Consider the following 24773-nt stretch of genomic DNA (forward strand, 5'->3'; position numbering starts at 1 on the left):
CATGGAGTCTGATTAGATGTTTCAGATGGCAAGGAGCGTTAGCGATCTGTAGCTGCTGTTGCCGTTTAAAAGTGGAACTTCCCTTAACGATGCAGTAGAAAGGATTGTGAATGCCGGCGGAACCCAAAGGATGTTTGAGAAAAGACCAGTCTGGGAAGGATTGTGTATTACGGGCAGAGATGTGTGTGACAGTATGAGAAGTCGAAACCTGTCTGTTAACATTAGCAAACGTCTTTTCTTTCTCTCTGTGACCAGTGCATTGGTTACTAGCATTCAGTGTGAGTGTGTCATATCGCTCTCTTCGTGCTACAGATTTAGAACTGAAACCTTTAAAATCTATGTGGGAAGTTAAGTGATGGTCTGTAGAGCTGTTCTGATCCCCTGGTCCGTATTGGAATCCCTTATTAAAACATATCTTACTATGGCTAAAAACTAAATCTACAGCTTGTCTAAACTCTAACGGAAAAAAATTGTGACCTCTGCTGCCCCTATTCCAGGAGGACTTAATACATTGTGAGTAATTAAGTGATGTCCCAGAAATGGAGAAGCAACAATTAAACAATACAATAAAGAATAAAAACAACATTACGGCACTTTTTCACGGCGTAGTGTAAGTTTCAGGTCAGAAGGATGAGGCACTGCACGCCAGGTGGAGGGTTGAGTTTGACTGTCGTGGTTCTGTGGTTCGGTAGCTGGTTTAATCCGTTGGATGTGGGTCCAGCCTTTTTCTCTTGTTCGCACGGCAGCGTCTGAAATCAAAAGTACACAATAGGGACCATCCCAGGCAGGTTTCAGTTGGTTATCTTGCCATGCTTTGACATAAACCCAATCACCAGGTTTAATAGAATGGATAGGAAATTCTAGGGGTGGCGTTTGGGCTAATAATCCCTTCTGTTTCAGGTCGTGTAGAGAAGTAGAAAGACCCTGTAGAAATTTGGAAATGTATTGATCATTAGCCTCAGGGATAGGGGTATCAGTGTGGAATCCCATAAATGGAAGTCCAAACATCATTTCATATGGTGAGACTGCAAGGTCTTTACGAGGGGCTGTGCGAATTCTAAGCAGGGCTAATGGTAAAGATTTAATCCAAGTGAGGCCAGTCTCCTCATGAAGCCGAGTGAGTTGATTTTTCAAGGTTTGATTCATTCTTTCAACTCGACCTGAACTTTGGGGGTGCCATGGGGTATGTAGTTGCCAGTCTATTCCCAGTCTCTTGCAGACACCCTGGAGAACCTGGGAGGTAAAATGTGTTCCTCTGTCTGAATCAATGGTTTGAATCAGACCATATCTTGGAATCACAGATTCAATAAGTATTCTGATTACAGTGAGAGCTCGATCATTGGGGGTGGGGAAAGCTTCAACCCATCGTGTAAAATGATCTACTATGACTAGAAGAAATTTGTAAATACCAATTTTAGGTAGTTCTGTAAAATCAACTTGTATGCGCTGAAACGGGCGAACTGCGATGTCACGACCACCAGGCAGTGCAGGGCGCATAGATTTCTTATTAATTCTCTGACAAATTGGACAGCTGCGAGTGGAAAGTTTAGCAATTGTGTAAATACCGGAGCAGTAAAAAGATCGTTGAAAGGCATCCACAAGCGCCTGAGTTCCCCAATATGTCTGTTGGTGTAGCTGATCTATCACTTGGCGGGTTAATGCTTTGTTAAGGACTTGACGTCCGTCTACTGTCCACCACAACCCGTCGGCAGTTTGGCGAAATCCCTGATCTTTCAATGAGATCTCCTCTTCCCGTGAAAAGATGGGGTTTTTTTAAATCTCTAGTGGTATGGGCAGCAATAGGTGGATGTGAATATTTTTCGTAAGTGCAGCCTGTTTGGCAGCTGCATCAGCCTGTCTGTTGCCGTTAGCTTCAGGACTGTCACCACTTTGATGTCCTCGGATATGTACTACTGCTATTTCAGTCGGGAGCGTCAGAGCATCTAGGGATTGGACAATTAAGTTTTCATGGGCTAACTTTTGTCCTTTACCAGTTATCATTCCCCGTTCTCTCCAGATCTTCCCAAAGGTGTGGACTACACCAAAAGCGTATTTAGAGTCAGTGTAGATAGTGCCTATTTTGTTCTCTAAGCCGTGGAGTGCTCTACATAGGGCGTATAATTCACAGGATTGCGCTGACCAATGACCAGGGAGGCGACCAGCTTCAAACACTAGTCCTTGATTCCCATCCACTACACTGTACCCACTATAGCGAGTTCCTGCAATGCAGCGTGAAGAGCCGTCAATAAACCACCTTTCACCTTCTTTTAAAGGGACATCAGTTAGATCTTCCCTAATCTTAGTTTGTAGGTCTATGACTTCTAAGCACTCATGTTCCAATTCATTTGGGGAATTGTCCAAATTAGGTGTAACGAGGAAGGCTGCTGGGTTAAGGGTTTTAGTCGTGAGGAGGGTCAAATCATCCCTATCCATTAGGATCGTTTCATATTTTAAAATTCTAGGGTCTGTGAGCCATCTCCCAGCACGTTGTAACAGAATAGTGCGGACTGTGTGAGGGGTGTGAACTATCATAGGGGCGCCGAAAGTAATCTTCCGTCCTTCCTCAACTAAAACAGCAGTGGCTGCGATGGCTTGTACACATTCTGGCCAGCCACGACAAACGGGGTCTAAAATCTTTGATAGAAAAGCAACTGGTTCCTATAGCCTGCCCTGTCCTGGGTTAGTACTCCGGTGGCTACACCTCCCTTGGCATTAGTATATAAATCAAAAGTCTTATTTAAGTCGGGTAGTGCCAAGACTGGGGCACGCGTAAGGCTATGTTTAACGAAGTCAAAATCTTTGATCTCATCGTCTGTCCAGACTAGAGGTATGGTCTCTATAGTCGTGAGTTTATCGTAAAGAAATTTGACAAGGCTAGAATAATTTTCCATCCAGATTCTACAGAATCCCACTAAGCCAAGGAATTTCCTAAGTTCCTTGGCATTTTTGGGAGGGGGAATTTGCAGAATACCACGTATCCTCTCTGGACTTATTTTCCTAGTTCCCTGACTTACTAGATGACCTAAGTATTTAACTTCTGATTGAACAAATTGTAATTTGGATTCGCTCACTCTAAGACCTTTCTTTTCTAAAAAATTTAAAAGGGCAACAGTAAATTCTTTAGCCAATTCGTATGTTCTTCCTGTAATTAACAAGTCATCTACGTATTGTATTAGCTGACAATTGTCTCTCCGTGGAGCCTCATCTAGTATCTGTTCCAGGACTTGACCGAATAAATTTGGAGATTCTGTAAAGCCCTGAGGAAGGACAGTCCATCGGTATTGATTTTTACGTCCAGTAAAAGGGTTTTCCCATTCAAAGGCAAACATGTCTCTGCTTTCTGTTGCTAAGGGACAGGTCCAGAAAGCATCTTTGAGGTCAATTACACTAAACCATTTACTCTGGGGATCTATTTTACTCATGATCGTATAGGGATTAGGTACAACAGGGTGGCGGGTGAGAATGATTTTGTTCAACTCCCTTAAGTCCTGTACTAATCGATAGGTATCGTCAGGTTTCTGGACAGGTAAAATTTGGGTATTAAAGGGTGACATACAAGGTTCGAGTATACCATCCTTAAGCAGCTGGTCAATTACGGGCTGCAGACCTTTGCGGCCAGCCATAGGAATTGGGTACTGTTTTCTTCTAATAGTTTGTCGCGAGTCTTTTAAAGTGACTTGGAGGGGAGGAATGTCTAAAACTCCTCTATTGCCTTTTTCTGCCCATACTTTTGGATTGATAAGTTCTCGATCTTCCTCGCTTAAAATATAAAATTGAACCCCGATGCCTGATTCTAGTGGTCTGGTACCGATAGCCAATTGGTCCTGTAAGTCTCGTCCTAATAAGCATACCCCAGCCTGGGGAAGTAGTAGAAGATCCTCTACTATTACCTTATTTCCCATTTGGATTCTGACCTCTCTTAATACAGGGACTGTGAATTCTCTTCCTCCCACCCCTGAAACTATCATTGTCCCTTCTATTGTAACCCCCTTTGGTTGGTGTAAGATACTAGATCGGGCTGCTCCAGAATCAACTAAAAATATCATGTTGTCACTGTGGGGTCCTATGCATAAATTAACTAATGGTTCTCCGTGCAGCCCCACAGTGTGTATTGACTGAGAACCGTGACCCCCCTATTCATAGTCTGCTTCCATCAGGGCATAGGATCGTGTGTCCCTGGCTCGCAGTGGGCAATCCTTTTTAAAGTGTCCTTCCTTTTTACAATGGAAACATACAAATGTTCCCGTTTCCCAATCTCTACCTGGGTTTCTAAGGTGCCCTGGGAAGGGTCGTCGTCCCCGGAATCCTCCTCTACTCCTCCATCCACTGGGGTCCGCACTTCCCCACCCGTGGCTTCCCTCACGGCATACAGGAGCTGGCACACAGTCCCTATCCTTTTTAGGTCGCTCATCTACTACCTCTCAGACTGCTTGGATTAATGTCTTTGCCTTCCCTATTTGCTTATCTTCAGACCTCTGGACGAATGCTTTTTGTGCGATCTGTAGAAGCTGGGTTATTCCCTGCTCATGCCAATTTTCTGTCTTTTGTAACTTTCTTCTAATGTCTGGGGCTGAGTTGGTAACAAAACCAGTTAGTACCAATTGTTGCCCTGCCGGGGATTCTATGTCGAGACCCCCATATTGCTGTATTGCAGTACGTAATCTGTTCAGAAATGCGGAAGGGGTCTCGTCGGGACCTTGGGGAACCTCAAAGGCTTTCTTGAAATTCTGTCCCTTTGGGACAGATTCCTTGATTCCTCTTATCAAATTAACCCTGTATTCTTCCATCAGTACCCGACCATCATTGGTATTTTTATCCCAATTAGGTCTTGCCAAGGGGAATTTAGTTTCTCCTGGTACCACGTCTAGTCCCCCTTGGTGATCCCTATCCCAGACTTTAATCCCTGCCTGGCGGATCATCCCACGCTCATCCAAAGTAAACAGGGTCCTAAAGATAGATGTTAACTCCTCCCAAGTATATAGATTTGGTCCCAGAAATTGGTCTAACTGTTCAGCACATCCCTGGGGATCTTCTATCAGGGAGGTAAGTTCTTTCTTAAAGTTACGCACTTCAGTACTGGTCAGGGGCACATTAACGAAACCGAGACCCTCTCCTACGGGAACCTCCCGCAGGGGTCGCATCCAGTTGGTTTCTGGCTGATTTGGTCTGGGTTCCTGCTCCCTGGGAGATGGATTGGGGGGCTCTGCCCTTTCTTCCTGAAGAGTCTCACAATGTTCTGAATTAAAGTCTCCTCTCTCTCCTGTAAACGGGGGTGGTAATTGAGTGCTTTGTGAGCGAGTCATCATACCACTCCTGCTCTCTTCTCTCTTCTCTAGTGGTGGGGGAGGTGGGGAAGGTGCAGAAGGGTAGGTTATAGGAGGGGGAGGAAAGATAGGAGCCGGCATAGGAGGAACATAAGGTGGAGGGAGGGAATGTAACACATCCCACCCTTGTGGTTCAGGGACAAAAGGTTCCTCCTCTCTCTTATCCCTGTACTCTTTTTCTTTCAAAACCAATTGATCAAACGATCCCCTAAGCCAGCAGGCTGCATATTCTCTGCTCTCTAGGTTATCTCTCTGGTTTTGATAGAGCCAGATGTTCAATGCTTGACACATCCAGTCATCCTCGGATCCGAGTTTTGGCCAGTACACGGAGCTCCCTTTTATCGGGTATTTAACCCAGTCCCTACAACAATACCTGACTATGGTCAGTTTGTCCTTTCCACGGGTCCTTCCCGTGCCCCACTCAGATAACATCAACCCAAGCGGGCTGTGTGTAGTTATCTGATCCTCACATCCTGAACCAGGACTCTCTTCCTTGCTACCTGTATTTCCCATACTGAAAGGCAAGTAAAATTCCTCTTACCAGGTTCCAGTAGCAAGGTTCTAGCGCGCTTCCTTAACGTTTCTTCCGTCGTTTGTTCTCAATGCCTCTTCTCGGATATCACTCGCTTCATCCACTGACCAGTCACCCGTCGTCCGTGAGTCCAGCTGAATCAGCTGGGGTGCACCTACTCTCGTCGTCGGGGTACTCTATCAGTGGAGGGAGTGTGATCCCGGACGAGCCCCCATTTGTTAGAAATAGAAGTACCTTTAAAGAAATTGCTCGAGACAAAAATTGAGAACAAAGAACATTTATTACAGCAACAATGCAAAGTTGGGTGCTTCCCCTTACCCTGGGAATACACACATACACTGGGGCTCACCCAACTTTTATACAGTAAATTTCAGCATCAGAATACCCTCCCCCTTACATTCTTCTGCCCCCTGGATGGGTTTGGCAGAGGCAATCTTTCCTGCCTACGTGCAGTTTCAGTATACTTGGAGGACCAGGGGTTATCCTGTCGGTGTCTTCTTATGCCATTATTCCCATTGTCCTTATTCACATCCTAGCCCTTGTCCCCATTCACACCTTCCCGACTCTCAGGGCTACAGTCCCTTCATCTGCAGGGTTCGTTAATCTTGTCTAGGGTTTACTAGTTAAATATACATACTTGAAAAATCTGTTGTATGGCTTACTAATTATATATGTATAACTTCCTAATACTATCTAAGGTCTTCTAATTATTTATGCAAGCCTTGCTAATTCTATCTGAGGCTTGGCGACCCTTATCTCATTCAGACTAACTCTACTTCTATTCTCAATTGTCTGTCCTTCTCTCCTTCATTCAGTGAACTTGCTGGTGTAGGAGATTCTTATCTTACTCAGACAGTGTCAGCTTCCTGCCTTCTAATATCCATGTCTCATGTTGTTTGCACTGGCTTCATTCAATTACTTATGTATCAATTTTATTTTCTTCATTTCTTCATGTTCATATTACAATGTCAGTTTTTCTCATCTCTCACAAGTATGAGCAGGAGGGACAGCATCCTTCTGCAAAGGCAACTACATGGGAGCGTAGCCCAGACAAATTCAAGCCCGTTGGCCTACTCCTTCCAAGAAAAGGATTAGGAATCAAGTTAATATTAAGAACCAAAGACAAGGTATGAAAAATAACTTCTCAGAAGGACATGACCAAATCATGAAACGATGTACCTTCTTCAGTCTTGCATTTAGTCAATTAAACATTGGAGAAGTAAGCTTGATGTACTACTTTAACTTGTAATAATGAGTGTCAAGCACACAGAGGTGAATTTACCAATTTCAAAATAGTCCCATGTAGCAAAAGAAAATAATTGTTGAAAATCTTGCTCCCATAATTTCTTAGTCATGTCCAGAGAATTACCACTAAACAATAATGACTCAAAGAACTGATATTTATAATTTTAAAACAAATCATAAAAAGTTATCCTATTTAATTCGATTTTGAGGGAGACTCAAAACCAAAAAATTCAAAAAGCTAATCTGTAAATATCTTTTTTTAAAAAAAAATATATATCTTCTTTGGCTTGGCTTCGCGGACGAAGATTTATGGAGGGGGTAAAAGTCCACCTCAGCTGCAGGCTCGTTTGTGGCTGACAAGTCCGATGCGGGACAGGCAGACACGGTTGCAGCGGCTGCAGGGGAAAATTGGTTGGTTGGGGTTGGGTGTTGGGCTTTTCCTCCTTTGCCTTTTGTCAATGTGGTGGGCTCTGCGGTCTTCTTCAAAGGAGGTTGCTGCCCGCCAAACTGTGAGGTACCAAGATGCACGGTTTGAGGCGATATCAGCCCACTGGCGGTGGTCAATGTGGCAGGCATCAAGAGATTTCTTTAGGCAGTCCTTGTACCTTTTCTTTGGTGCACCTCTGTCACGGTGGCCAGTGGAGAGCTCGCCATATAACACGATCTTGGGAAGGCGATGCTCCTCCATTCTGGACACGTGACCCACCCAGCGCAGCTGGATCTTCAGCAGCGTGGACTCGATGCTGTCGACCTCTGCCATCTCGAGTACTTCGACGTTAGGGATGAAAGCGCTCCAATGGATGTTGAGGATGGAGCGGAGACAACGCTGGTGGAAGCGTTCTAGGAGCCGTAGGTGATGCCGGTAGAGGACCCATGATTCGGAGCCGAACAGGAGTGTGGGTATGACAACGGCTCTGTATACGCTTATCTTTGTGAGGTTTTCCAGTTGGTTGTTTTTCCAGACTCTTTTGTGTAGTCTTCCAAAGGCGCTATTTGCCTTGGCGAGTCCGTTGTCTATCTCATTGTCGATCCTTGCATCTGATGAAATGGTGCAGCCGAGATAGGTAAACTGGTTGACCGTTTTGAGTTTTGTATGCCCGATTGAGATGTGGGGGGGCTGGTAGTCATGGTGGGGAGCTGGCTGATGGAGGACCTCAGTTTTCTTCAGGCTGACTTCCAGGCCAAACATTTTGGCAGTTTCCGCAAAGCAGGACGTCAAGCGCTGAAGAGCTGGCTCTGAATGGGCAACTAAAGCGGCATCGTCTGCAAAGAGTAGTTCACGGACAAGTTTCTCTTGTGTCTTGGTGTGAGCTTGCAGGCGCCTCAGATTGAAGAGACTGCCATCCGTGCGGTACCGGATGTAAACAGCGTCTTCATTGTTGGGGTCTTTCATGGCTTGGTTCAGCATCATGCTGAAGAAGATTGAAAAGAGGGTTAGTGCGAGAACACAGCCTTGCTTCACGCCATTGTTAATGGAGAAGGGTTCAGAGAGCACATTGTTGTATCTGACCCGACCTTGTTGGTTTTCGTGCAGTTGGATAATCATGTTGAGGAACTTTGGGGGACATCCGATGCGCTCTAGATATATATATATAGTTTAAACTTGGAAGATAATTGTTCAAAAGAAGCCAAATTTTGGTCAATAGAAAGATCTTGAAAAGACTGGACACCTAACTTAGACCATTTCATGAAAACCGAAATCTTGTACCAAAGGTTTAAAAAAAAAATTAGCTATGGTATCCAAAATGTTTTCTAAATTGAAACCAAATTCCCAATGTATCAGAAGCAGAAAAAGGTAATGGTGGTCCAACTATCAAAATAAAAGAATACTTCTTAGTAGATTCAATTTCAAGATTAATCCAACTTGCAGCATCTTGTCTATCCTTTATGATGAATCCAAAAAGTAATATCTAATATTAGCTGTCCAGTAATAAAATCTAAAATTGGGCAATCCCCCCCCCCCCTTTTTAGGGTTTTGAAGAAAAGTTTTATTAAGATAGAGTTTATTTTTCCAAATAAGAGATAATTGAATCAAAAAATGTTTTGGGAACAGCTTGAAAAACCTAGGAATTTGTATAAAAATATATAGGTAGGATATTCAACTTAATGACATTAACGTGTCCAATTAAGGACATTGAGAGAGAAGACATTGAGCTAAGGACTTCCTTATTTAATATATTAAATAAGTAATCCCATTCTACTGTCAAAGGCTTTCTCAGCAGCCAATGAAAGGCCATAGTATTCCTGACATTGTATTCTTAATACATTTTCAAATGTATACAATTGTTCCCTCCATTCGAAAACTTCCATATCCAAAAGTTTAAGATAATGGTATAGCTTTGATTAATATTAATTTCATTATTTAAAATTTACACTTAGATATGCACCATAATAATATGGGGCTAGATCACCACTGATTCTGGATGGTAATCAATCTAAAATCTTAATTTCTCCCCTCTTAGATTATTATTGCACATACTGTGGGGCGGAAATAAAAAATTTTGCCAAGGATTGCAGAAGGCAACAAACAGACAGATTCATTGCAGGCTGCAACCTCCCTTCCACTGATGTGAGGAGTGAAACACCAGTCTGCTGACAGTGTGATTGTAGTATAATCACACAAATGCTGAAAGAACTCAAACAGTCTTACAGGGTCCATAGCAAGTAAAGATGTATTACTGATGTTTTGGGCCTCTCCTCTTGATCAAGTGAAAATAATATTCTGCACATAACCATCAATTAAAATGTTTGGAAATGTTTCATGTCATTAGCAAGTTTAATTGTTCTTTTCTCATCATTCAGCAGCTTTTTAAGTAGTTTAATCTGTGCATTATCGACATTCTTTTAAAGGTGCCACAAACGTGACAGGCCCAGGATTTATACAATCTATATACAAGGAGAGAAACCTTCACAATTAAAGTAAATCTATTTTAAAAGAAAAATGATTGCACATATTAGTTTGGCACCAATCTTCAACAAATTAGTTCTGAATAACGTATACAATACAAAATTTGGGCACCGTTTCTATGTTTAATTTATTCAAAAACATCCATATAAATATATACAAATGAACACTATTCTTCAGTATCTGTACTTTTCCAACCTCTTAAAATTCAGTCAAAGATTCTGAAGTTTACTGGAAAAAAAAAGAAAAATCCAGTCACAATCTCATAATTAGATGAAGCCACATTAGAAAATTTTAATATAGTAAAACCTGTTATCTGAAATTCAAACAACTGGCAAATAAATTGCGGGAAAAAAAGTAAGAAATAAGCGAGTTTAAAATTGGCATGCTTCGCCATTAGTGCACCAATCTAAACAGTACACAATCTCAAGCAATCAGAAAATTCACTTATCTGGCATCTACCAATTCCTGTAGGTGCCAGATACCAAGGTTTTCCTGTACAACCATAAATGAAGACAAAGTATCCTGTTAAGATTCTTTGTTAGATCCAAGGCCCTGTAAAAATTGAACAAGCTTCAAAAATATTGTTACCAGATTGTAGACAAAAATTGCAGAAAGTATTTACTTTGTTAATTCTGATTCTTTTCAGGTCAATAGAAAGGAAGGTTAGAGATTTGGGAGCATCCCTGAGGGGAAGATCAGGTGGGAAAGAGACTTGGGGGGCAGTCCAGTCACGGGGGGTAGAGATTCCTGGAAGCCTTCTGAAGGTATTGGGTCACTAAAGTAGACAATGAATTCATGATGGTGGATTTAAACAATCTGCAGCTGTTGGGGCTTAGTGCCTTAAGCAAAAGTGCTGGAGAACCTCAGCAGGTCATGCAGCATCCATAGGAAGTAAAAGCATCCAACATTACAGGTTCAGCCTTTCGTCAAGAATCTGGAAAAATATGTAGTGCACCTGAATAAAAAAGGGGGGAGGGAGGGAAGAAGTGGGAGGATGGACCAACAGGTAGGCAATAGGTGGGCACAGGTAGTAGGATAGAAGAAAAAGTTGATGTGATGGGGAGAAGCAAAGGGTTAAGAAGGGTAGCTCTGGAGGAAAAATCAGGGATAGGGAAGAGAGACGGGAGGGATTAACGAAATTGAAGGTCGATATTGATGCCATCTGATTGGAGTTGGCCAAGACTGTATACAAGGTATTGTTCCTCTAATTTGCATATGGTCTTGATTTGGCAGTACATGAGACCATGGACAGATATGTCTGTGTGGCAATACACTGAGTGAATGTGCTCAACAAAACTATCTCCTAGTCTGCACTCAGTCTGCCTGATGTAGAGGACTTTGAAGCAAAGCAACACATTACTTGTAAATCTGTAGGGTGCCCTTTCAAGTGAATTAGGGGTCATTTACTGTATAGAGTGCTCGCAATGCAGCCTCCCCTTCATTAAAGGAGATGTTACTTCAAGAATTTGTAGCCAGCAGTTTTTCCTGTCTGTAAAGCTAATATCTCAGATGACATCATATATGAGCACCAATGCTGCATGTGAGCATGACAACTGACTGCCTAATTTAGACCATCTTTTAATTGTTTCTTTTTTGAAGTTGGCAGGTAAAGTCCACAAACAGTGACCCTAACCCCATGAAACAATTAGCCATACAAGACCAGCACAAGGCAATTTCCTCTCTCAGAAATGAGAATATTCAATGAGTAAGTACAAAATCACACATTCTTTGGATATTCAGGAACCACAAGAGATCAGAGTAAAGAAATAGAGTTGAATTGAAAAATCAGACATGATTTTAAAATGGTGGTGAAAGTTTGTGGAGCAATTTGGTATTATCCTGCTTTGTGTTATTATAAGCTTTATTTTGCTATTTTGGAGGGAGTGCAGAGGCGGTTCACCAGGCTGATACCTGGAATGGCAGGAATGACTTATGAGGAAAGATTGCGCAAATTGGGATTGTACTCCCAAGGTTGAGAGGGGATCTCATAGAGACCTATAAAATTCTGGCAGGACTGGACAGAATGGATGCAGATGGGATGTTTCCAAGGATGGGAAAATCCAGAACCCGGGGCCATGGTTTGAGGATAATAGGCAAACCATTTAGGACCGAGATGAGGAGGAATTTCTATACCCAGAGGGTGGTGAATCTGTGGAATTCATTGCCACAGAGGGCAGTGGAGGCAGGTTCATTAAATATATTTAAGAGGGAATTAGATATATTTCTTGAGTATAAGGGTATTAAAGGTTACGGAGAGAAGGCGGGGACGGGGTACTGAACTTTAAGATCAGCCATGATCTCGTTGAATGGCGGAGCAGGCTCGAAGGGTCAAATGACCTACTCCTGCTCCTATCTTCTATGTTTCTATGTTTCTATTCGACAAGAAAATATCACTAATTTGGGAATTATTTGGATTGGGGACAAACAATATCCTACAAGGCAACAGATGTGGAGATGGACAAGCACAGGGAAGAGATGAGGTGAAGTACCGGTATGTTTTCACTTGCACAGAACTGAATCTAAAGCATCTTGAAGAAGCTAATAATTATTGGTTTTCCTTTTCACAAATTATACTATGTCCAATACTATCAATTAGAAATCTAGAACAATTTCTTTAATTACACAGGTTCTCTATTACCTGTCCTCCACAGTTTTACTTGAAGGATAGTACACCTTGAAGCAGAAACCACTATGTGGAAATGAGCCCTTAAAACAAAGAAGACTTCCATTAATGTTACATAATTATAAATAAATTAGCTGTCCTTTAAGTATTATGTTAAAATACAACTCTAAATGGCAAAGACCTAGGAATTGGTTTAAGTTTAAACAAAAATTAACTGGGGTTTTATTTCCCCGTTCCTGACCTTTTCCTTTGTCTTATGCCTTTTGCCATTTTCAATAAAGACAGATTTTTGAAGTGTTCCAATTTCTCTATCTTGTTCAGTATAATTGAAAGGTATTACTCTTTAATTATGTAGAACACAAATATTTGAAAGAAAAATATTTTGGCCCTATTTATAATGCATGTTTCCTTCTTTAATTTTGCATCCCCTTTGTTTTTAATAATTGTTTGGTCTTCCTTTCAATGACAACAGTATGGTTTGTTGAATTTAGTTGTTTCTTCACTAATGGGAAATAAAAGGTTGGGACAACCTGTTTACATCAGGAAGTACAGTGCCCTTATTAATGTTTGAGACAAAGGCACTTCCTTTATTTGCCCCTGTGCTCCACAGTCTTAAATTTGTTATCAAACAATTCCAGATTTAATTAAAAAAAACAAAAAAAAACACACAATTCCAGATTTTGTTCAAGGTTATTTGTATACACTTTGGTTTGACCATGTTTGACAAAATATTTTTCTTTCAAATGTTTGTGTTCTACATAAAGCATTATACCTTTCAATTATGCTGAACAAAATTCTGATCAGTTATTTTTCTAAATTTAACGCTACAAAACATGCTAAGAATCTTAAATAATGGTGCTTACAGGATTGACACAGATGCAATCTGTATGGACAATGTTGAATGGATCATATTTGTCTGCAAATACAAGCAGGTCTGGTACTGGGTACACACCAAGAGCATAATCATATGCCCAGTAAACTGGACTAACATACAGTGGCAGTGGTGTGAGATGACCTTGTGCAATGATGGTCTTCACAAACTATACATGTAGCAAAAAAAAGACAGGTTAATCTTGTACTGTTGCAGAAAACATTTTTTAAAATATTTACATTTTGATATAACTATAGACCAAAATTTTAAGTACTATAAAAGTCAATATAAAAAGTAAAAATCAGAAATTAAACTGGCCACCATCCCAGCTATGTTCCACAGGAGCACTATAGAAAGTGTCCTGGTCGGCAGTATCATTGTGTGGTATGGTGGCTGCAAAGTATCAGATTGGAAGAAATTTTAAAAGACTGACACTGTCACTAACACAATTGGCAAACAGTTGGTTTTAACATGGGTTATGTTCACTGTGACTATTATTTAGAAATTAAGTTGATCCTAAGTAATATTGAAAAATTAAGAATTTTTCTTCACATCTCTTCCTAATACCTATACTCAGTTCTGGTCTTAGCCTTGTACAGTAAAACCCATTATCTGAAATTCAAGCAACTGGTGAAAAATTGAGGAAAATAAATTTAAAAAATAGAAATAAATAAGAATTTAAATAAGTTTTAAAATTGTAAAAGTAAATGTTCTCTGATGAACACATAAACCTTTGGTAAAGGTGGGAGCAAATATTTGCCCATGGAGTGCCTTGGTTGTGCTTTGCTCTACCAGGTATTTGAATAAAGTTGTGTTTGAATAAAATGGCATCACCCAGGATGAAGAGCTGGTTGATGTCGCTTGCTGTTGGAGTGATTCTTAAACTGTCTTCTTATCCCTGCTTAATAAGAACATTATTAAGGCTTTGTCTGTAAATGTGGGGGTGGATGGGTTAATAAAGTGTCAGTTTGCATGACAATCTAATTCAGAAAATATAATGGCATATAGGGTTTGTTCAATTGCTCAGAATCACTGCTGTTCGTGAGATATGGAGCAAGCAAGATTACACTTTGGATCATGGGATTACAAAGATCAATTAGAGTAATAACCAATTGGACTAAATATGAGAAGCAAAAAATGTTAGAAGAGCAGTAACTCACATGGTTTGGAATATCCAAATTACTGTTAGGAAATCGGATGCAATTTCTACACATCTTATTAACAAGATCTTCACGAAAAATTATAATCTCCTGTGTGCAGTACTGAATCCTAATAATGATGAAAATATATTTAGTATGAGAATCTGTGGGGGGGGGGGGGGAGAAACAGCTGAACTGTGAAATTGAGATGTGCAGAAGCTTACCTGCAAGGATTTGTAGTGAATACAGAATATGGAACTCTCTTACTAAACTCTTCTGTAATGTAGTCAGCTAGTGGAGGTCTTTGAAGAAATGAAAAATTATTAAAATAATTATTTATTTACTGTTTCATATTAAAAGATAATTATGTTTCAGGATGCATTTATTTGTTTCAAGACCACTTTAAATGCTAAATAGAAAGTCACATTTTATATAAATATACTTGTATTTTCACAATCAAAAAAATAAGTAAAATGGCTTTTATGACTCTACATGAAAAATAAATCAAGTAAATCCTGAATAGGCAAGATTAAAAACTTCTCGTCAGAGGCAGGTATGTAGATGACTGCATCAACATTAGTATTATGGTGTCCTGAAATGTGGGTTATGCTGTAAATTCATTCATTCCCATTATCATTGCTGAGCAGTAATGCCACTGAGAAAAACAAGTACTGTGGTGCAAGATTGAAAAATGTGTAACCCTAGTGAATACCTGGGTAAGATGGAACCGGGACCTGGATCTTCGGGACCAGGGACAAAAACAAAGCGACTGCTGCAAATTCAAGGAAAAAAGTAAATTCTATTATCGACCATCATATCACCAAAAATGTTAATTGAAATATATACTTTAAAAATTTGATATGTAACAGGATGTTCTACATTTTGAAAGGCGTTCTAAGTTGCAAAATGGTACCAGAATTCTATATAATGAAAACATAAAATGATGGAAACAATCAACAGACATTTATCATAAGGGAAACCCAGATTAATATTGCACAATGAAGACCTTTCTTCAGAACCACACCTGAAAAGTAACTTCAGAGATATTGAGGAACTGCCATACATTTGCCCATCCAATATCTAAACAAGCTTGAACTTACTTTTCATAGCGCAGTTAAAATCCAAATTATTCTATTTAATAAATATTCTGCATTATAACAAATACCTGCCCTATAGTCAAATACTCATTTAAATTAAAACTCAATGATGCACAAATTAGGTGGATTTTCACTTTGAAACCCGTTTCTCCTTCTAACCCAATCTTACAATTGCCTTTATGCTCACTCTTCCTGTATCGTTAATGTTTTCAGAGCATCATCCCAAAAAACCTATAATCAAGAACATTACTGATTCTCACCTGATTCATTTTATTTAACATTCAGTTCATTGACCTCCAATAATTCAGAAATTATTGTTATTGACTAAGCAAGCCAATTTATTATTGATACAAATATAAAAAAGCGATTTAAATTGGAATAAAAAAAATCTGTGAATGTCAACATCTCTTGAAGATTACTTAAATAATTATGTTTCTTTACTGTCAACTGTATCAATAACTTTCAATGATCCAAGACTGGTGGGATATTCTGCAACACTTACTTTTTATGGATATTAGGGTACTCACAGATAATACCTGCAAGTATTTTCAATGATTCTGAAAATGTAAGAAAAACAAAAATTTAGATGAAGTTTAAACTTAAGATTCAACTAATATTTGCTAACTTGCCTTCACCTGTTAGAGCCTTGATCTGACTTTTTCCATATGGAGTAGAGGAAAAATTGCCACAGAAGATGAAACAAGTGGGTGGCATAGATGCATATCCTGTAAAGCATAGAATGAAGTTGTGCATTATTTATACCACATCCCAAAGAATAGCTATTTGCAACTATCTACAGTGTAGTCCTTTTTTATGTTAATTTATCTACAGTAAAAGTCCAAAAATCCAGATGCTAGAATTCCAGACCACCCAAGAATCCTAACTCTCAAACTTTTTAAATTTAACAGGCTTTTGTGAGCATGTATTCATGTGCAAGCGTCTCAACAAGCAACTATGTTTAATACAGGTAATCTTATCACAGAGAAATTTATTTGTATACTTTTTTTTTTACAATGTTCATTTTTAAGCAATTTCAAGCATTACATGCTTTTTTTGTAGTGAAAAATGTTTATGTTTACATTTTTGTCAAGTTTTGACTATTTTCTCCTTCAAACTGTCTGATAAATCAAACATGCTGCATTGGCTAATGAATAAACAATCAAAATTTACCTGTTCATTTCTTCTTTATTCATCCCTAAATATGAATTTTAAAAGTACTACTTGAGAATCCAAAAATATGTACCAACCCAATCCCCAAGCAGTCCTGATTTTAGGCCTATTACTGTCTTTGTGGTAATTCAATAAAACATATTTTTCCATTGTTAAACATCCAAGCAACAAATATCAATGCAAAGATATATTATTATACTACCATTGATCAATTATTTAGCTTGATTTCGGTTTCCACAAGGATGTTGGTCAAGGACAGGATTGAGTTCAACTGTAATGTCTCCACTCAAAGTATAAAATTATATTACTTTAGCATCCTTGTCCAGTTAAGCTATGCATTATCTGGCCTCAGTTAAATGTATGTAGTTTTAAAAATAAACCTGAAAACATCATGTGAAGTTTCTCCAGAATTTCAATCTGATCCAGCCACACATCAGAAACAAAAACAAACATGGCATCTTCATTTTCTTCCTCCAATTGCTTTAATTTTGCAGAAGATTTCACCGATGTAGCAGATGGACCACCAAAAAAGTTTATGTTGCCATAATAAGCTCTGTAATTCAAATCATGAAATATTTTCAGTAATATTATTCTATAAAAGCTTGGTTAATCAAACTGGAAGCTGGTCATGTCAATTTCTAATAAATCAGTTTTCTTCAAGTTAACAAATATAATGAATTTGAAAGCAGTGAGAGTGAAATTTTCATTCACCATTTCCAAGCTGATCACTAGCCATCAAACTCAACTTTTAAAAGTTTTAAATCAACTGCAGTGCAACACAAAAGTCATAGTAACATGACAGATGCCAGGACTGGCACCGAGAGTTATCAGGAGGCACAGGAAAGGATGGGACTGTTTTCTCAGGAGCGAAGGTGGCTGAGGGCTGACCTTATAAAGGTTTATAAAATTATGACAAGCATAGTTTAGGTAGATGGTCATAGTACTTTCCCCCAAAGTAGGGAATATTAAAATTAGAGGGTAGCGGCTTAAGGGGAAATACTATAAAGGGTGCCTGAGATACCAGATTTCTATACAAAAAAAATGTCAGAGCAAGTAGTGGAGGCAGGTACAATTACAAAATTTAAAAGACATTTGGACATGTACATGAATGGGAAAGATTTAGAGGGATATATATGACAAATATAGATAAATGGGACAAGCTCATTAAATGTTCAGCCATTTAGACCCTACCATCTGGAATTCACTTACTAAACCTTTTCATCTCTAATTACTAAATTAAGAGCTATGCTACATCACAAAAATGACAATTTAATATCTTTGCACTCAACATATTTATATTAAAATTGTTACATAAATAAGTTACCAAAATGACATCTTATATAATAATTTGTGCATTGCATAATTAAATTAAAAAATGAAAGCTATGTTATTAAGGAAATTACTTGTGTGGTACAATAGCAATAGGATATAGGTTGATGCACTGCATTAATGGTATGAGCAAGTCATCAACTAATGCCTCAACAATAATGTAAACTTTATTTGCTTAAAAAAAAACCTCAAATTACAAATACCCTGAAATAAGAGTGTGGCAAAAATTACCTTGTAAGAGTGGAAGGTTCAGGAGGTGGAAATCCAAGACCATTTACATGAAAAACTCCATCTTCAAACCATCCTATAAAATAATTCTTATAATTATCATTTTCAGAGTTAATGCTGATTTTGAAGCTTCTAAAAATTAAACACTTAATTATGTTAATTTGATTTAGTCTTTTTGTACATCACATTTGACAAAATGTTACCTTATTATTCAGGGAAAGGTAAGATTTTGTTAAGTATATTAGATATATACAGTATACAAGTTGTAAATGGTAACCCATTTACCACTGTACTTTTGCACACACAAAAATCACTCAGCATAACTGTAGAACTGGTTAATCATGGAAGGCCACAAAGCCTTTATGATTGCTCCCATTGTTGCTGCTTGTCATTCAATATTGCAATGCAAGATCGTCAGCTTTTGCAGTCAGTCCTAAAACCAAATGTGTTAGATGTGCTGATGAGACAGATGAAATCTTAAGAGTCATCTTCTTGAAAAGTACATTAAACACCGATGGGAAAATAGCTAGAGTAAATCCAAGCAGGCTACTTCCACTGAAGTAAGATGAGATAAAAAGAAGGGAACATGGGTTAAGGGGGAAAGAGGAAAAATTTAAAGGGAAGATTAGGGGGAACTTCATGAAGAGTAGTGGGAGTGAGGAAAAAGCTATCAGCTGAATTGGTAAATGCAGGCACATTTTTGACATTTAAGAAAAAATTAAGACAGATACATCAGTGGAAAGGTTATGGATGGATATGCAACCAGGCAGAATAATAGTTTGGCACAGACTAGAATGGCCTGTTTCCATGGTGAAATGTTCTATGGTTCTAAATGCACCTTATCACATCTCAATATTATCAAAAGGAACTTGCTTGTAAATGATTCTCATTATGCAAGTGATTCATGCCATGTTTCATAGCTCAATTTCAGAAAGAACAATGGGCAAAATGGCAACTCCGTTTTTGTGATTCTACCATTATTCATGGCATAATATAACTATAAAACTATAACACGGACCAAAAGCATGACCTAATGGGTGGTTATTAAGAAGTGTGTACAAGTGAACATCTTTAGGATGGAGCTGCCTGATAGACAATATTAATAGACATTAACTGTGATCTTCCCAATACAACCTGGAACTCAATATTGATTGGATGTTCGATAAGAGGCATTGGACCAAAATTACAGAGAATTTGCAGTAATCAATCACATACCCACAATTAATTACAGACCTGCATTTCTACCAAAGAGCTAGATGTAGGTAAGGAGAGAACTGGACCACAAATAGTTCTTGAGTGGTTCTGAAAGTAGTGCATTTAGGAAGATAATGCTGCAGATACTTTAGATATGATTGAGATAAAGTATCTGCAGCATTGAGCATACAAACTCAACAATACCGGACAGCCGTAAAACACAATGCTAGAGAAACTCAGTGGGTCAAACAGTGTCTTATAAAGCAAAGGTAAAAATATATAACCGAAAATTCGGGTTTGAGCCCTTTATCAGGGTAAGGTGTACCAACCCAATGTACTGGACAGGCATTGAAAAAGATGGTGAGGTGGATTCTGTCAGACCCCAACTAGGTAAAAAAATCAAGAATTATGAAACTAAGACACAATGGACCTATCAAATGTCACTCTAATTTGAGGAAACATTCTGAATGGAAATATTTAAACAGGAAATTCACAGGAAGAATATCAAATATAGATATCAGCTTCATCCTGAGTAACACTCGTTGGATGTCTCAATATTTTATCCAGTACTTTTGCCTCCTCCCCCCCCCCCCCCCCGTGTTCTCTACTTAATCATTAACTTGGTAAAAACTAGTGATAAACAAAGATGCAATCATGTTTCCTGACATCACTAAGTCTGTTTCAGAACTAGTTCAATGTGTTTTGATAACAGGAGGCAACAAATTACATAATTACAATTTCCCTCTTTATTTTAGTAGTGGTATGTCAAAATATAGTTATTGTCAAAATATAGCTAGATTAACTTCAATGTTAACCACGAGGAAAGTTTTCACAAATTACTATTTCCTATGCCAAATTAATAAATTTGAGAATTCAATTTTGTTTATCAATTGTCAAAATAAATGTATTATTCTCCTTTACCTTCTGCAAGAACAAAGCAGGATTCTGTATATAAACCACTATGAAACTGGTGCATTGATGTTAAAGAAATTACTAAGGAAAATGGAACTTTAATATAACTACAAATCAAAAATATAACTTTTGATAGTCATGAAACTTGAGGAACGAGCTTAAAAAAAGGCACTTTCTCTTAGCAGGGAAAGCAAATATAAAGAAAGAACTCAGCATCTGTGGAAACAAAGGGATGGTTGACCTTGCACCAAGACTGAGTGCAGAGGGAAAATAGGCAGTATAGAGTGGCAGTGAAACAGAGCTACTGTCTGTCCTTGAAACAGGCAGTCTATCATTGTAATTTGCGATTCTGTCTCATCTCACCTGCATACTTGCCACCTTTCATGTATACTCTCAGTCTAGATACAGGGTCTCAACCTGAATTATCAACCAAACCTTTGCCTGAATAGGCATGCTGATTTCTTTCCTGCTCCAGATTTCAGCACCTGTAGTCTCATGTCTCAAATATATAGATTTGCTTCAGTTAACAATCATTCTGTTAGTATATTGGCTGCCACCACAAGAAGCATTAAAAAACAATTCTCCGACGACTCTAATTTCATTCATTTAACTTCAGTTTCTACAAATATTTTGCATGCATCAAAATAAAATGAAGCTTTCCATATCACTTGAAGGAAGAACAAAAAAAATATAGAAATCCCCATATGTTGCAAAAATACAGAATACTTGGAATCAAAAATGACTACAACTTTTGCTGCAATAATATTCCTGACAGGATGAAAATCCTTCATTAACACATTTTTAATTTTAAAAAAAGATTAAGACATGCAGCATGGGAACAGGCCATTTCGGCTCACAAACCCATGCCACCCAATTACATCTAATTAACCTACATCCCTGGTATGTTTAGAATGGTGAGAGGAAACCCACACAGATGTAGGGAGAACATACAAACTCCTTACAGACATCTTCACATGGAAACAAGGATTGTAGATGTTGACAGGGTTACACCTCATATTCTGCCTTAATCACGTTGCAAACTGATACCCAAATACACACACACACACACAAACACCTTCGAATGGGAGTCATTGACTAACTGTTAGCAACAAAATGCTTCTTTCTTAGCTCAGGGATTTAAGGTCAATTGCAGCATCTCAATCACTGTCTTAGCAAAATCCAATTTGTTATGACTTGCTACTTCAGAATTTAGTGACTTTACTAATTAACTTATTTCTGAAGTTGAATTTTATTTATTAAAATAATTTTGGAAAAACATCTATTTATTTTTTTTAGTGGGTTGTGTCTTGATTTTGAGGAAATAATTATTTTGAACAGCTACGATAAACTTACTCTGTGACATTTCAAAATGTGTTGTGCAGCTCTGATCTATTAACATTTTAGCATTGTATTCTCATTCCTATTAGGAATAAGACAACATTTCTCATAATTCATAATCAGTCTTCTTAAAGGTGTGGGACAAATTCTGATCGAGATACCAAAAGGATGGTGAAACTCTCTGAGCATTAGTTGACCCTAACATAGAAGATTTATTTTAAACCAATATGCACATATTCTTTTCTACTACAAATATGTTTAAAACTCCTAATGATATTAGGAGTGGATACAAATGCTTTTATTTTAATGGAGATATTGTTGGCAAGAACTAATTACTAACAAACATTATAAAAGTCTGCACAATTCATTCTTGGTACTTGAACATTCTATTTTGTTGTTCTCTGCTGTTAAGTGTCCATTACTTAAAACATGCTTTAGTTAATACTTTAGCAAAAGATAACCAGTTATTTTGTAAAATGCAAGTCAATTATTCTGTTTACCTATTATTATCTCTAACTTTCTATTTATTTTTAAAACACGAGAAATATTTCTGTGAAAATACTAATTTTCATTCCCGTGAATCTTCAACTACACTTACATTTCACTCAGTTAACACTAAACCACATAGCATCACCCACTTCAAGACATTATGATTCAAGACTCTTTGTCGTTACTTGATCACCCCACATGAAAATACATGTGAAAATGCTTGTAAAGTTCAACTAGCCAGGCAGCATCTATGGAAACATCATTATAATTTCAGTTCAATGATCTTTCATTGTTGCTTGAGCTGCTTGGTATTTTTAGTTTTCGTTCTATTTCTTGCATTTTTTAGTATTTTACATTGTGTGTGTGTGTTTTTTTTTTAAGATTAATCATCTCTTTTGGACCTCATCTACTTTAGGTTCTTTAGGAAAATTTTTTTATAATCTTTCATTCTGAAAATAATACATTTACATGAGTTCAACATAATTAGCACTGACAAAAGGATATGGCTTTGCTGAGGTCAAGCTGCACTGTTCCAGTTGGATCTTCAAGGAAGAATTTTCCCTGAAATGGTGAATAATTCATATCATTGCCTTTCAATGTTAATAAAAGTATATTCACTGTTGATAAAAGATAAAGGCAGCAACAGTATTATTACATTTTAACATTGTTACAAACTAAATCAGCACCAATGGTAATAACCATAGACAAATGATTTTTTTTTAAAGACAATATTTTTTATTAATAACATAACACTTCTTACTTAACCCCATTATGTGCAAATGAGTGTGTTAACATCCAAACCATTACAGTTTAAGCTTGATTCTGAAGAGTTGATTTTAAAGTTCAGCCTCAAAAAGCTTTTGTGTTGAAACTCAGTTTTTACTGCTGTTTAAAAGTAATTATGAAGTGTGAGACATCAGATTTCTTCAAAGCAACAATGAAGATTTTTGAAACATCAAGTCATCAGACATCTTTAAAAATCACAATTTCTTTTGTAGAGTTGTTTTCAGAGCAATGTTTTCTTCATACGAACTATTTTCTCTCTCTTGCATGGAGATTTTGGAATCTGTGTTCCACAAAATAAATCTGTCCTCTTTTTTAAAGAGGCAGTGAAGTGGCCAGGATGTTTTCACAAACCTAGACAAGGTCTACATGAAGTAGCCATCTGAAAATAGACCCAGTAGAATCTGTCCTCTTTTCCAAAGAGATAGCGAATTGTCAAATTCTTCAAAACACTTTTTCAGTGTTTCTCCTTTTTACAAGAACACAAACAGCCTTTTGTAACTGCATTTCAATTCTGTCTTACTTACAGGATGGTCAAGCCCATTCAATCCTGCAGTACCTAGAGGATGGCCAGGCAGCTTTTGCTTTTAAAATGCCTCTGGGTCAGTAATACGTTTCTCTGAAATGTCTCATCACATGACATATGACATTATATCTGACTTTGAAGTCCTTCAAAGTTAATTTACATCTATATGCTAAAAAGCATCTCTTCCAGAAGTTTGTGGATCACTCTGATCTGCCTTCACATCTCAACCAGCAAATGGCTTTCTTGCGTACACAGTTGTTTCTCTTGCAAGCACCTATTGTTTTGCATTCTCAATGGAGAAAAGTCACAAGAATTTTGACTGTTTTCAGTTCTAAATTAGCAGTCTGTGGTGCTATTAGTACTGTCTGTATGTACTGTACGAGCTGGTCAACCCCCTACACCTGTGACTCCCCTCCCCTGGAAATTCCCATAAAGGCTGTTACGCCCAAACTCCTCCCTCAGTACCTTCCTTGGAATTGAGCCAGCAACATGTGAGATGTGTTGATGTCTGAAGGTGATTACAGCCTATTAATCACAACTCTTTGTCTAATGTGGTTGATCAACAATGCTACACAGTCCTTTCAACTGAGGAGTACAAGATCAATTCATTTGCTGATGATGTTTTGATTTATTTAACAAGTGTCCAGCAGAACAATACATTAAGATTTTTCTTCACAAATGGCTTGCCATCTCAAAGAATTGTGTATGTGTGCCCGTCCAAATCCACAAAAAATAACTTTACTAATATGTATTTTATAATTAAAGATTTTAACTTTAAAGATTAATATAGCACAAATCTATTACAAGCATAAAATCATTTTTGCTCACTTAATTTTTGTGTTTGTAATCTTTTTCTACAACTGCCTACTATATTGTGAACATCTGCATCTTGCCAACCTCTCTGGACCTGCTCCATTGAGATGTGTGCTTACTGTGATTGCATGCACACAAAGAAAGTTATTCAATACAATTGAGAATAGTGACCTCAAGGCCAAAAATTTCTCAGCAACAGAATGCTAAATTTCAAAACTTATTAATACCTCTGTTAATGGATGTATTGAAACA

The 24773-nt window shown here is 38.0% G+C and overlaps 1 protein-coding gene and 1 long non-coding RNA gene across 3 annotated transcripts in view; one reads left to right on the forward strand and one right to left on the reverse strand.

Annotated features, from left to right (window-relative positions):
- LOC138753423 (uncharacterized) overlaps positions 1 to 24773 on the forward strand; it is a 34574-nt gene that overhangs the window by 1930 nt on the left and 7871 nt on the right. The window contains exons 2-4 of the long non-coding RNA XR_011351158.1: positions 6849 to 6983; positions 11609 to 11714; positions 16648 to 16706. This is a non-coding gene — a long non-coding RNA (uncharacterized lncRNA). The remainder of the gene's footprint in view (positions 1 to 6848; positions 6984 to 11608; positions 11715 to 16647; positions 16707 to 24773) is intronic.
- Positions 9859 to 24773, reverse strand: part of pole2 (polymerase (DNA directed), epsilon 2) — a 43826-nt gene continuing 28911 nt past the window's right edge. For both annotated transcript variants that reach the window (XM_069916382.1, XM_069916381.1), the window contains exons 8-19: positions 22904 to 22960; positions 20582 to 20630; positions 18470 to 18542; positions 17290 to 17462; positions 16375 to 16464; positions 16242 to 16296; positions 15355 to 15414; positions 14867 to 14944; positions 14664 to 14772; positions 13496 to 13672; positions 12648 to 12715; positions 9859 to 10237 (exon numbers count right to left, since the gene is read on the reverse strand). In XM_069916382.1, coding sequence (XP_069772483.1) covers positions 10219 to 10237; positions 12648 to 12715; positions 13496 to 13672; positions 14664 to 14772; positions 14867 to 14944; positions 15355 to 15414; positions 16242 to 16296; positions 16375 to 16464; positions 17290 to 17462; positions 18470 to 18542; positions 20582 to 20630; positions 22904 to 22960 — 1008 coding nt within the window. In that variant the 3' untranslated portion in view covers positions 9859 to 10218. The remainder of the gene's footprint in view (positions 10238 to 12647; positions 12716 to 13495; positions 13673 to 14663; positions 14773 to 14866; positions 14945 to 15354; positions 15415 to 16241; positions 16297 to 16374; positions 16465 to 17289; positions 17463 to 18469; positions 18543 to 20581; positions 20631 to 22903; positions 22961 to 24773) is intronic.

Source organism: Narcine bancroftii, chromosome 2, assembly GCF_036971445.1.
Source record: "Narcine bancroftii isolate sNarBan1 chromosome 2, sNarBan1.hap1, whole genome shotgun sequence".
Classification (NCBI taxonomy): domain Eukaryota; kingdom Metazoa; phylum Chordata; class Chondrichthyes; order Torpediniformes; family Narcinidae; genus Narcine; species Narcine bancroftii.